Source organism: Nerophis lumbriciformis, linkage group LG08 (assembly GCF_033978685.3).
Source record: "Nerophis lumbriciformis linkage group LG08, RoL_Nlum_v2.1, whole genome shotgun sequence".
Taxonomy (NCBI): domain Eukaryota; kingdom Metazoa; phylum Chordata; class Actinopteri; order Syngnathiformes; family Syngnathidae; genus Nerophis; species Nerophis lumbriciformis.
This window is the reverse complement of record NC_084555.2, coordinates 10550001-10562500: the sequence shown is the minus strand read 5'-3', so window position 1 is coordinate 10562500 and position 12500 is coordinate 10550001. Positions and strand designations below refer to the sequence as shown.

General features: G+C 39.1%; 1 protein-coding gene across 2 annotated transcripts in view; it reads left to right on the top strand.

Moving 5' to 3' along the window:
* The window catches only part of rps6ka1 (ribosomal protein S6 kinase a, polypeptide 1), a 147501-nt gene that overhangs the window by 37866 nt on the left and 97135 nt on the right, over positions 1–12500 (top strand). For both annotated transcript variants that reach the window (XM_061968240.2, XM_061968241.2), the window contains exon 2: positions 4848–4892. In XM_061968240.2, the coding sequence (XP_061824224.1) occupies positions 4848–4892 (45 nt within the window). The remainder of the gene's footprint in view (positions 1–4847; positions 4893–12500) is intronic.

The following is a 12500-nucleotide window of genomic DNA, read 5'->3' as shown; positions in this document are numbered from 1 at the left end:
ATTAAAATGAACCCCACAAAAAGCAAATAACTCCTATGTTGTCCCAAATGTGAAAAGGCAGTAAGGGAGCAAAGCAATAAAAATGTTGTGAGTCAGCGGTTTGAGACGTGCTTTGCGTCTCTCCTGGGTGTGACTGATCTAAACATGTTGTAAAGAGTCTTTGTTGCTTTCCTAAGACTTGATTTTGCAGCATTCAAATCTTCCAAATTGACTACAGTGTTCAAGTTGTGACATTCCTAACTGTCATACAAGTTAACCACAGAATTATAAAACTAAATTCCTGTAAAACTCTTCATTATTTGTAGACATGTGCTGTTTGTCTGTCATTCCATCAGCCACACTCAAGGACTGCAATCTATTTGTGGTTTTGGGTTAGTTAATGACGCCATTGTCTAATTTGCATAATTGAAATGATTGTAATGGACCGAAATAATGTTGTGGGAGAGAGTGAGTTAAAAAAACATGAACAACGTATGTATAGAACTACAAATTAATCTTTTTATGTTGCTTTCATTAAGTGGACTGAACTGCCTTATAACTGTGATCAGAAGCGTAACACATGTTTGTTGTTGTTTTTCAAAAATCTATAGAGGGCTCTGAAAACACTATAAATATTTTACTTGTCGCTCTTATAAAAAAAAATTTTTTTAAAGTTGCTAAAGTCAGGTACACCTATAACGAGAATTGGACTGTTCCTGACCAAAGACAGAAAACGACTGATTTTCTTATGTTAATAATATTGTTCTGCAAGATTGTCATGTTGCCCGAGGTGTGTTAAGAGGTCATTTGGCCCGATAATTGGCTCCAAAATCGGTTAAGCCAACAATCGTAAATATTGAATATGTGTAATGTCACCAACTTTAAGTCATCACTTCGTAAATTGTGACGTAATACAGTGAGCAGCCAATCAAGAAGCTCTTTGCTGTAGCACACCACACACATAAATATCAAGACTGTGCAAACTTGGAACTGCACTTTTTTTTTTTAATTGTGCCTATCATTCACAATCATTATGTAAGACAAGCAAACACAAGTGTTTCTGATTTTTATACATTCTAAATAGTAAATAAATGCAAGCAAAAGTCCACTTACAATGGAGCCTATGGGAGTCGCTCTACTCTGCCTATAAAGCGCTTAAAGGGGAACATTATCACAATTTCAGAAGGGTTAAAACCATTAAAAATCAGTTCCCAGTGGCTTATATATTTTTCGAAGTTTTTTTTCAAAATTTTACCCATCACGCAATATCCCTAAAAAAAGCTTCAAAGTGCCTGATTTTAACCATCGTTATTATCACCCGTCCATTTTCCTGTGACGTCACATAGTGAAGCCAACACAAACAAACATGGCGGAAAGAACAGCAAGCTATAGCAACATTAGCTCGGATTCAGACTCGGATTTCAGCGGCTTAAGCGATTCAACAGATTACGCATGTATTGAAAAGGATGGTTGTAGTGTGGAGGCAGGTAGCGAAAACGAAATTGAAGAAGAAACTGAAGCTATTGAGCCATATCGGTTTGAACCGTATGCAAGCGAAACTGACAAACGACACGACAGCCAGCGACACGGGAGAAAGCGAGGACGAATTCGGCGATCGCCTTCTAACCAACGATTGGTATGTGTTTGTTTGGCATTAAAGGAAACTAACAACTATGAACTAGGTTTATAGCATATGAAATACATTTGGCAACAACATGCACTTTGAGAGTGCAGACAGCCCAATTTTCACCAATTAATATATTCTGTAGACATACCCTCATGTCAGCAGGCCAGGGAAGCTAGGGTCGATATTCTCTTGATCATCTTCGGTGGCATAAGGGACGGTGTGAGCCAAGACATCCAGCGGGTTTAGCTCGCTCGTCTGCGGGAACTGCCGCCATTGCTTGCCGTGCTACCGAGCACCTTTGTCCCTGAATTGCTCACACACTCCGGCAGATTCAATGGGGGTCTGGCGGCAGATTTCTTTGACTTTATCGTTTGAAATGCATCTGCTTTGAGTGTCGCAGGATATCCACACATTCTTGCCATCTCTGTCGTAGCATAGCTTTCATCGGTAAAGTGTGCGGAACAAACGTCCAATTTCTTGCCACTTTCGCATCTTTGGGCCACTGGTGCAACTTGAATCCGTCCCTGTTCGTGTTGTTACACCCTCCGACAACACACCGAGGCATGATGTCTCCAAGGTACGGAAAACAGTTGAAAAAACGGAAAATAACAGAGTTGATTTGACTCTGTGTTTGAGAAAATGGCGGATTGCTTCCCGATGTGCTCCGAGAGCGAATATTAGAAAGGCGTTTAATTCGCCAAAATTCACCCATTTAGAGTTCGGAAATCGGTTAAAAAAATATATGGTCTTTTTTCTGCAACATCAAGGTATATATTGACGCTTACATATGTCTGGTGATAATGTTCCCCTTTAAGAAAAGGTTGTATATACACGCTGTAAATATATATGTAATGTAGTAACAGGCACATTTATAATATGTAATATTTACGCATTTTGCTCATTTTAAGCATGTGGCGGCGCAATCATTTCACAAAAGCAGACTTCATGATAGCCAACAAACATAATAAAACATCACTTACTGTACAATGTCTGCTGTCACAGGGATGCCAACTGATGGGATGTTGGTAAATGCTTGTTTAGATAAAGAATGACTCATAATCCTCGCAAAGGAAAAAACAAGCGTCTTTGTGTCTTTCTCACCATTCCGGGTCTAAAGAGGATGCCAAAGTCGACCAATTTGTTGGATTATGTCCTCATCCTTCTCCTATCAAGGTGAGAGGCATGATTTATAATCTAGAATAAACTTTAACGGGCTTCGAGGTGACGCAGCAGCTCACCAACCGATGATGTCAATATAGCAGCACAAGCGAGTTTGCTCTCAGTGGTCACGGTGCCGCTAAAAATAGTTTGTCTGCGTTAGCGCTTATAATAACAATATAACTAATACTTGGTTATTAGGGCTGCAAATCTTTGGGTGTCCCACGATTCGATTCAATATCGATTCTTGGGGTCATGTTTCGATTATAAATCGATTTTTTTTCCGATTAAACGCGATTCTCGATTCAAAAACGATATTTTTCCAATTCAAAACGATTCTCGATTCAAAAACGATATTTTTCTGATTCAAAATGATTCTCTATTCATTCAATACATAGGATATCAGCAGGATCTACCCCAGTCTGCTGACATGCAAGCAGAATAGTAGATTTTTGTAAAAAGCTTTTATAATTGTAAAGGACAATGTTTTATCAACTGATTGCAATAATGTAAATTTGTTTCAACTATTAAATGAACCAAAAATCTGACTTATTTTATCTTATTGAAAATATTGGACACAGTGTTGTCAAGCTTATGAGATGCGATGCAAGTGTAAGCCACTGTGATTGTTCATTTTTATTTTTATTTTTTATTTTTTTTATAAATGTCTAATGATTATGTTAATGAGGGATTTGTAATCACTGCTATGTTGAAATTGTAACTAATATTGATACTGTTGTTGATAATATACATTTTTGTTTCACTACTTTTGGTTTTTATGTGTCGTGTTTGTGTCTCCTCTCTTTATTGCTGTTCTGAGTGTTGCTGGGTCCGGTTTGGTTTTGGGATTGCATTGTTATGGTATTGCTGTGTATTGTTTTGTTGGATTGATTAATACAAAAAAAAATATGTAAAAAAGAAAATAAAATAAAAAAGAAAATCGATTTTTGAAAAATGAGAATCGATACTGAATCGTACAACGTGAGAATGGCGATTTGAATTCGAATCGATTTTTTTCCCACACCCCTATTGGTTATTATCAAGGTCACAAAATGTCAGTGGAGTGTCGTTGACACTTTTTGGATGGTTATTTGGAGGGCTTTATGGACAGAATAGAGGACCTCCCATTGACTCCATTGTAAGCTGACTTTTATTTACATTGATTTACGAGTTAAAATCAGTCCTCTTGTCTCTCATAGTGATTGTAAACGACAAAATTCCCCCCAAAAAGTGCAGTTGAAGTTGGTAACACTGATCCCTCCTGCTATGTCTTCTTATTCCCTGTCAGACTGTGTTAAGAAGCAATGTTGCAATACCATCATACTGTACTGAGTTGTAACGATAGGCTACATTCACCAATAGTTCCATTATAATGTATTTATGGGGTAGGGCCAAATCTATTAGTGGCGGACCGCCACAAATAAATGAATATATGGGAAACGCTGTCGATGCTCACTCATCACAAAAAAGTTTTGTTTGACTGTTAGGGCATATTTATAAAAAAAAATAATTCTTGATTGCATTATACAATTAATGTACCACCTTCAGTGGCGTTTGGCGTTTTCACTGTATTGTTAAATAAATCCAAACTGCATTATCTGTCGAGAGGCCACATTTTTTGATACAGCCTTTGTGTTATGCAGGTGAGTCAAGTGTGTTGTTTGTTAAGCTTTTTTTTTTTTTTGTGCACTTTGTTGCAGCCTGTCCTTGTTCCCTAAGGACAATTAAGATACAGTCTTGCATAAACAGAGTAGCAATGTCACCTTTGCTTATCTGCCTAGTAACATCTCAATCAGATCATGTAAAACTCGTATTGATCCTCCACTTTCCTATCACAAATTGTTTTTTCCTCGACATTTAAAAAACAAAAACAAAATATTTCACGTTGTAATGAGGTTCACCCACAAGGGAGGACGTGAAGGACAGCGTGTTAGTGGTAGATTATTAGCTCCGCCAGCAATCGAGGAGCAGAGTGTTACGGTGGACTTGTGCCGCCCACGCCGTCTTGCAAATGTTCTCTCTCGTTCTTTGTCTTTGCACATACACACACACTGACATGTTTTTTCTTCTTCTCTTTTGACAGAATGGCCAAAGCACCACAGAGGATGGAGTCACGCCTGCTGTCAAGGTAGGAACATGGCACCCAAGCACACGCTTGCACACAACTAATTAAATTTAATTAAAAGTATGAATAACTCTTGGGTTTATGGTCAACATGGTAGGTAATGAAAATATATAATATCCTCAAGTAGAATAAGCTGTTTATTTTTTTACAATTTTTAGTTAATATTTTCACTTGGATGTACAAAAGAAGGGTTGCATTGTGGTCATCTACATTCTTGCATTCAGGGCTATTGCTTGTCCTAATTGGAGTTGTTCATTTTTCTGTTTGTATTGGCTGGTCGTCAAAGCATTGTGGAAACTGTAAATCGCCAACTTCACCACCAGGTAGAACAACTACACTTTTAGTTAAAGCGTCAAACAATTTGTTTGGGCTACATAGTGCAGTGTTTTTCAACCACTGTGCCGCGGCACACTAGTGTGCCGTGAGATACAGTCTAGTGTGCCGTGGGAGATTATGTAATTTCACTTATTTGGGTTAAAAATATTTTTTGCAAACTAGTAATTATAGTCTGCAAATGATGTGTTGTTGTTGAGTGTCGGTGCTGTCTAGAGCTCGGCAGAGTAACCGTGTAATACTCTTCCATATCAGTAGGTGGCAGCAGGTAGCTAAATGCTTTGTAGATGTCGGAAACAGCGGGAGGCAGCGTGCAGGTAAAAAGGTGTCTAATGCTTAAACCAAAAATAAACAAACGGTGAGTGCCCCTAAGAAAAGGCATTGAAGCTTAGGGAAGGCTGCAGAACAAAACTAAAACTGAACTGGCTACAAAGTAAACAAAAACAGAATACTGGACGACAGCAAAGACTTACTGTGGAGCAAAGACGGCGTCCACAAAGTACATCCGAACATGACATGAAAATCAACAATGTCCCCACAAAGAAGGATAAAAACAACTGAAATAATCTTGGTTGATAAAACAAAGTAGATGCGGGAAATATCGCTCAAAGGAAGACATGAAGTCTTAGCTAAGTACCGTGTGACTTGTTGAAGGGTGGACTAGCAAAGTAAGATTTTCATTGTACGGCAAACTGTCTGTTTAACTGTGCATATGACAATAAACAATCTTGAATCTTGAATGAAACTGCTACAGGAAAATACCAAAAAAGAGAAAAAGCCACCAAAATAGGAGCGCAAGACAAGAAGTAAAACACTACACAAAGGAAAACCGCAAAAAAAGTCCAAATAAGTCATGGCGTGATGTGACAGGTGGTGACAGTACACCTACTTTGAGACAAGAGCTATATTGATGCATGCTTGTTATGCTTTAAAGTCATATCCAACAATTGCGACAACGACTTTTTACTGTCAACTGAGTTTCTTTTTTTAATGATGTCTGCTGGTGGTGTGCCTCCGCATTTCTTCAACGCAAAAAATGTGCCTTGGCTCAAAAAAGGTTGAAAAACACGGACATAGTGCATCATTTATAGGTTTCTATAGTTACTGCTGTTCTTCATTGTAAGCGCAGTGTTTCCCACAGGAACAGAATGCACCTTTGGCGTTGTGCCCTGCAGATGGGGTGGGGGCTAAATGACGTCATTGTCTACTTTGCATAATTGACTATGACACAAAAGTCAGGTTTGTGTGTGGACAAGTAAAATGGAAACTTTTGATTGATGTCATAGCAACATCTGCAGCATTGTCTTATGTTTCAAGTATGTAATTAACAAATTGTAAGTCTTTAGAATAAAGGTAAAAAATAACTAATAAAACATTTTAAATAATAAAAATATATATATACATGTAAACTACATTGGTCCGTTTTCCAGACACGACCTTGATACACAAATTTATGTGAAGTAGTAAATTCTTAATGACAAATCCGTTGAGGAGCTTCTAAATCAGGGGTGTCAAACTGACGGCCCCCGGGCCAGATCAGACACAGGTTTTGTCCGGCCCGCGGGATGAGTTTGCTAAGTCTAAAAATGAGCCGAAATTTTTAAATGAAAGGAACTGCTGTTCTAAATGTGTCCACTAGATGTCGGAATAGCAATTATTTGTATCTCTGCAGTGCACCAGTCGAGGGAAATGAGCAAACTACATAAATAACATCCTGTAATGATCAATCAATCAATCAATCAATATTTATTTATATAGCCCTAAATCACAAGTGTCTCAAAGGGCTGCACAAGCCACAACGACATCCTCGGTACAAAACCCACATAAGGGCAAGGAAAAACTCACCCCAGTGGGACGTCGATGTGAATGACTATGAGAAACCTTGGAGAGGACCGCATATGTGGGTAACCCCCGCCCCTCTAGGGGAGACCGAATGCAATGGATGTCGAGTGGGTCTGACATAATATTGTGAGAGTCCAGTCCATAGTGGATCCAACATAATAGTGAGAGTCCAGTCCATAGTGGGGCCAGCAGGACACCATCTCCCCCCCCCCCCCCCACAAGGAAGAGGGGAGCAGAGGAGAAAAGAAAAGAAACAGCAGATCAACTGGTCTAAAATGGCTAGAGTATACAAATGAGTTTTAGGATGGGACTTAAATGTTTCTACTGAGGTAGCATCTCTAACTGTTACCGGGAGGGCATTCCATAGTACTGGAGCCCGAATAGAAAACGCTCCATAGCCCGCAGACTTTTTTTGGGCTCTGGGAATCACTAATAAGCCGGAGTTCTTTGAACGCAGATTTCTTGCCGGGACATATGGCACAATACAATCGACAAGATAGGACCGATACCGATATCAACAGATACCGATATATATAGTTGTGGAATTAACACATTATTATGCCTAATTTTGTTGTGATGCCCCGCTGGATGCATTAAACAATGTAACAAGGTTTTCCAAAATAAATCAACTCAAGTTATGGAAAAAAGTGCCAACATGGCACTGCCATATTTATTATTGAAGTCACAAAGTGCATTTTTTTTTTTTAACATGCCTCAAAACAGCACCTCTGAATGTGGGACATGCTCTCCCTGAAATAATCCTGATACCCACTACAACTATGGGAAACACTGTACTTTGACTTTCACAAAGTGCTTTTTTTTTTTTTAAACATGCCTCAAAACAACAGCTACAAAAACAATGAAGGCACACAGCTTCAGTCCAGAGTATACTATAAACTGGGCTCAATCTGCCCTGTTCTTAACGTATTCGTATGAGTAACAAAAATGTGCAAATAAAAACAAGAAAGGCACAAAAATAAAAAACTGCTTCAGTCTCGACTAGTAGATAACACAACCAGCCTTTAAAGTGCATGAACATAAATAAAACTGCTTCAGTCTAGACTAGTAGATAACACAACCAGCCTTTAAAGTGCATGAACATTAATAAAACTGCTTCAGTCTAGACTAGTAGAAAACACAGCCATCCTTTAAAGTGCATTGGAAAAAAGGCACAAAACATAAATAAAACAGCTTCACTCAGTCCAGACTATTAGTCTATTTGTGCAACAGATGAAGCTCAAAGAGTGGGCTAATTCTTTTTGTCCTTGTCATCACGTGTGAGAGGTAGATTTTTCTGAATGAAAACAAGCATCTGCAAGGGGTTCTGGGTATTTGTTCTGTTGTGTTTATGTTGTGTTACAGTGCGGATGTTCTCCCGAAATGTGTTTGTCATTCTTGTTTGGTGTGGGTTCACAGTGTGGCGCATATTTGTAACAGTGTTAAAGTTGTTTATACGGCCACCATCAGTGTGACCTGTATGGCTGTTGATGAAGTATGCTTGCATTCGCTAGTGCGTGTGTCAAGCCGTAGATAGTACGTGACTGGGCCAGTACGCAAAGGCAGCGCCTCCAAGGATTAATTGGCGCTCTGTACATCTTTCTGCGTCCGTGTACACAGCGGCGTTTTAGAAAGTCACAAGTTTTACTTTTGGAAACCGATACCGATAATCTTGAAACCGATTCCGATAATTTCCGATATTACTTTTGAAAGCATTTATCGGCCGATAATATCAGCGGTCCGATATTATCGGACATCCCTAACAAGTAGGTATAATTTGTGCCGATATCATATCAGAAGTGGTAAATGCTGTGCATTTCTTTGACCTCGTGGGTCATTGTGAGGAAACGTGTTAAAATCCCACCATAAAAGTTGATGGTGTTGCAGCTACTGTTCACTGTAGTGAATCAGGGTCCATGCGATGCTGTGTCCTCATCTGCCTTGTTAACGTAGCATCACGTCACAAACGCGCACAAGCTTGCAGCATGCTCGTCTTGAATGGGTGAGTCAGACCCCCTCCACCCCCGCCCCCCTCATTATTATTATTGTCCGGCCCCGTGGAACGCGATCGTATTTCCTCCCGTGTTGTTCTGCAGAGGCACCGTGTTCACTTTTGAGTGTGTGGTTAGCTTGTCTGGCATCCTTTCACCACATAATGACATCCTGTGACCGGGCCTCAGCACAAAAGAAATGTGCTAGACCCTCAATTAACACCACACAGACACCTGGTCAGCATGTGCGCCAATTGCAGCGTGTCAATAATATTCAATTACTGCCAGGTACTGCAGGGAGTTTGCATTGCATGATGGGGAGAGATTGGTTTTCAACAACATAAGCTGGGTATTTCTCGACAAAGAATGCTAATAGCAATTTTATCAGAACTAGAAAAAAATGGGTTAAGTCAATTAATTATTGCAATCGCACCTCCAGGGAGCTGATGAGTGATCTCTGTGGTTAATATTTTAGAACCTTTAATCCTTTTTAGTTTCTCCCCTGTTTTTGTCTGCCATGAGCCTTTCTCTATTGTTCGGTGTGTACTCAGCACAGCTCTACTCGCTTGTGACAATGTACTATTCCAGTCTTCCATTACAGTGAAGTTTCAAATCATGTCTTAAAACATAGTTTTACTCTTTGGCTTTTAAACCAGCATGAGAGTTGTGTGATTTTAGTCTATTTTATTTTCTCTGATGTATTTTATGTATTCACACTCTTATAGTTAAATGTTATATTACTGACTCTCCTATCAGCACTTTGTGAAACGTCTATTGTTTTTTGAAATATGCTATATAAATAAAGTGAATTGGATTGGATTCTCGGTATACGAATTTGATTGGTTCTTGAACACGGTTCGCAAATACAAACCCCGTTTTCATATGAGTTGGGAAATTGTGTTAGATGTAAATATAAACGGAATACAATGATTTGCAAATAATTTTCAACCCATATTCAGTTGAATATGCTACAAAGACAACATATTTGATGTTCAAACTGATAAACCTTTTTTTTTTGCAAATAATCATTAACTTTAGAATTTGATGCCAGCAACACGTGACAAAGAAGTTGGGAAAGGTGGCAATAAATACTGATAAAGTTGAGGAATGCTCATCAAACAGGCAAATTGGGAACAGGTGGGTACCATGATTGGGTATATAAGTAGATTCCATGAAATGCTCAGTCATTCACAAACAAGGATGGGGCGAGGGTCACCACTTTGTCAACAAATGCGTGAGCAAATTGTTGAACAGTTTAAGAAAAACCTTTCTCAACCAGCTATTGCAAGGAATTTAGCAATTTCACCATCTACGGTCCGTAATATCATCAAAGGGTTCAGAGAATCTGGAGAAATCACTGCACGTAAGCAGCTAAGCCCGTGACCTTCGATCCCTCAGGCTGTACTGCATCAATAAGCGACATCAGTGTGTAAAGGATATCACCACATTTTTATGGTTACCATATTTTCTGGATGATAAGGCGCACTTAAAATCTTTTTTTTTCTTTCTTAAAACTCGACAGTGCGCCTTATAACCCGGTGCGCCTAATGTAAGGAATAAGTTTGGTTGAGCTTACCCACCTCAAAGCTATTTTATTTGGTACATGGTGTAATGACAAGTGTGACCAGTAGATGGCAGTCAAACATAAGAGATAAGTGTAGCCTGCACTATGATGGGTCTCAAGTAAACAACACCAACATTTTATATGTTCCATTGAAAATATAGAACTTATATCCGTCAGCGCTCAAAAATCTATCAAAATGTTTTAGTACGACTTTGGTAAGCTATGAAGCCACACCTCTTGAAGGATTGTCGGCACATTAAACATACGAGTATTATTATGGTGTGTGTGTGTATAAGGTAAGACATATTATCTGGTGTTTTGTTTCGTTATATAATTGCAAAAGCAACTTTTCTTACCTTCTGGTACCTGCTGATATGTACTTGGGATCTGCGTAAATCCTGAAAAATTGCGCGTGTCCCCGCCGACGCCGTAGCTGATAAGCTTCTTCTTTTTCTCTATCTTCTTGTTATGGGACATTCATCCTCCGCTGTTGCCATTTCTAATATCAAGTAGTGTAAAGTTCTTACTTATATCTGTCTGTAAACTCGCCATGAAAGCGCTAAAACATACCGGTGTAGTGAGTTTACATTATTCACCCAAGGAACTTTAGTTATTAGAGATCTGGTCAGACGGTTTTTCACGGGACACATTTCCGGTGTGGTTGTTTCCGGATGAGGAGAGGCTGCTCCGTTATTGATTTAAGTAAAGTCTGAATGTCATTAAAACTAGAGATGTCCGATAATATCGGCAGGCCGATTATTACCGATAAATGCGTTAAAATGTAATATCGGAAATTATCGGTATCGGTTTTTTATTATCGGTGTCGGTTTTTTTTGTCTTTTTTTGTTTTTTGTTTGTTTTTTATTAAATCAACATAAAAAACACAAGATACACTTACAATCAGTGCACCAACCCAAAAAACCTTCCTCCCTCATTTACACTCATTCACACAAAAGGGTTGTTTCTTTCTGTTATTAATATTCTGGTTCCTACATTATATATCAATATATATCAATACAGTCTGCAAGGGATACAGTCCGTAAGCACACATGATTGTGCGTGCTGCTGGTCCACTAATAGTACTAACCTTTAACAGTTAATTTTACTAATTTTCATTAATTACTAGTTTCTATGTAACTGTTTTTATATTGTTTTACTTTCTTTTTTATTCAAGAAAATGCCATCCATCCATCCATCCATCCATCCATCCATTTTCTACCGCTTATTCCCTTCGGGGTCGCGGGGGGCGCTGGAGCCTATCTCAGCTACAATCGGGCGGAAGGCGGGGTACACCCTGGACAAGTCGCCACCTCATCGCAGGGCCAACACAGATAGACAGACAACATTCACACTCACATTCACACACTAGGGCCAATTTAGTGTTGCCAATCAACCTATCCCCAGGTGCATGTCTTTGGAGGTGGGGGGAAGCCGGAGTACCCGGAGGGAACCCACGCAGTCACGGGGAGGACATGCAAACTCCACACAGAAAGATCCCGAGGCCGGGATTGAACTCACGACTACCCAGGACCTTCGTATTGTGAGGCAGACGCACTAACCCCTCTTCCACCGTGCTGCCCCTATTCAAGAAAATGTTTTTTTATTTAAGATAAATAAATTAAAAAACATTTTCAAAAAAAATATTCAAGAAAATGTTTTTAATTTATTTATCTTATTTTATTTTATTAATTTTTTTTAAAAGTACCTTATCTTCACCATACCTGGTTGTCCAAATTAGGCATAATAATGTGTTAATTCCACGACTGTATATATCGGTTGATATCGGTATCGGTAATTAAAGAGTTGGACAATATCGTAATATCGGATCTCGGCAAAAAGCCATTATCGGACATCCCTAATTAAAACGGTTAGCTCCATCTTTTG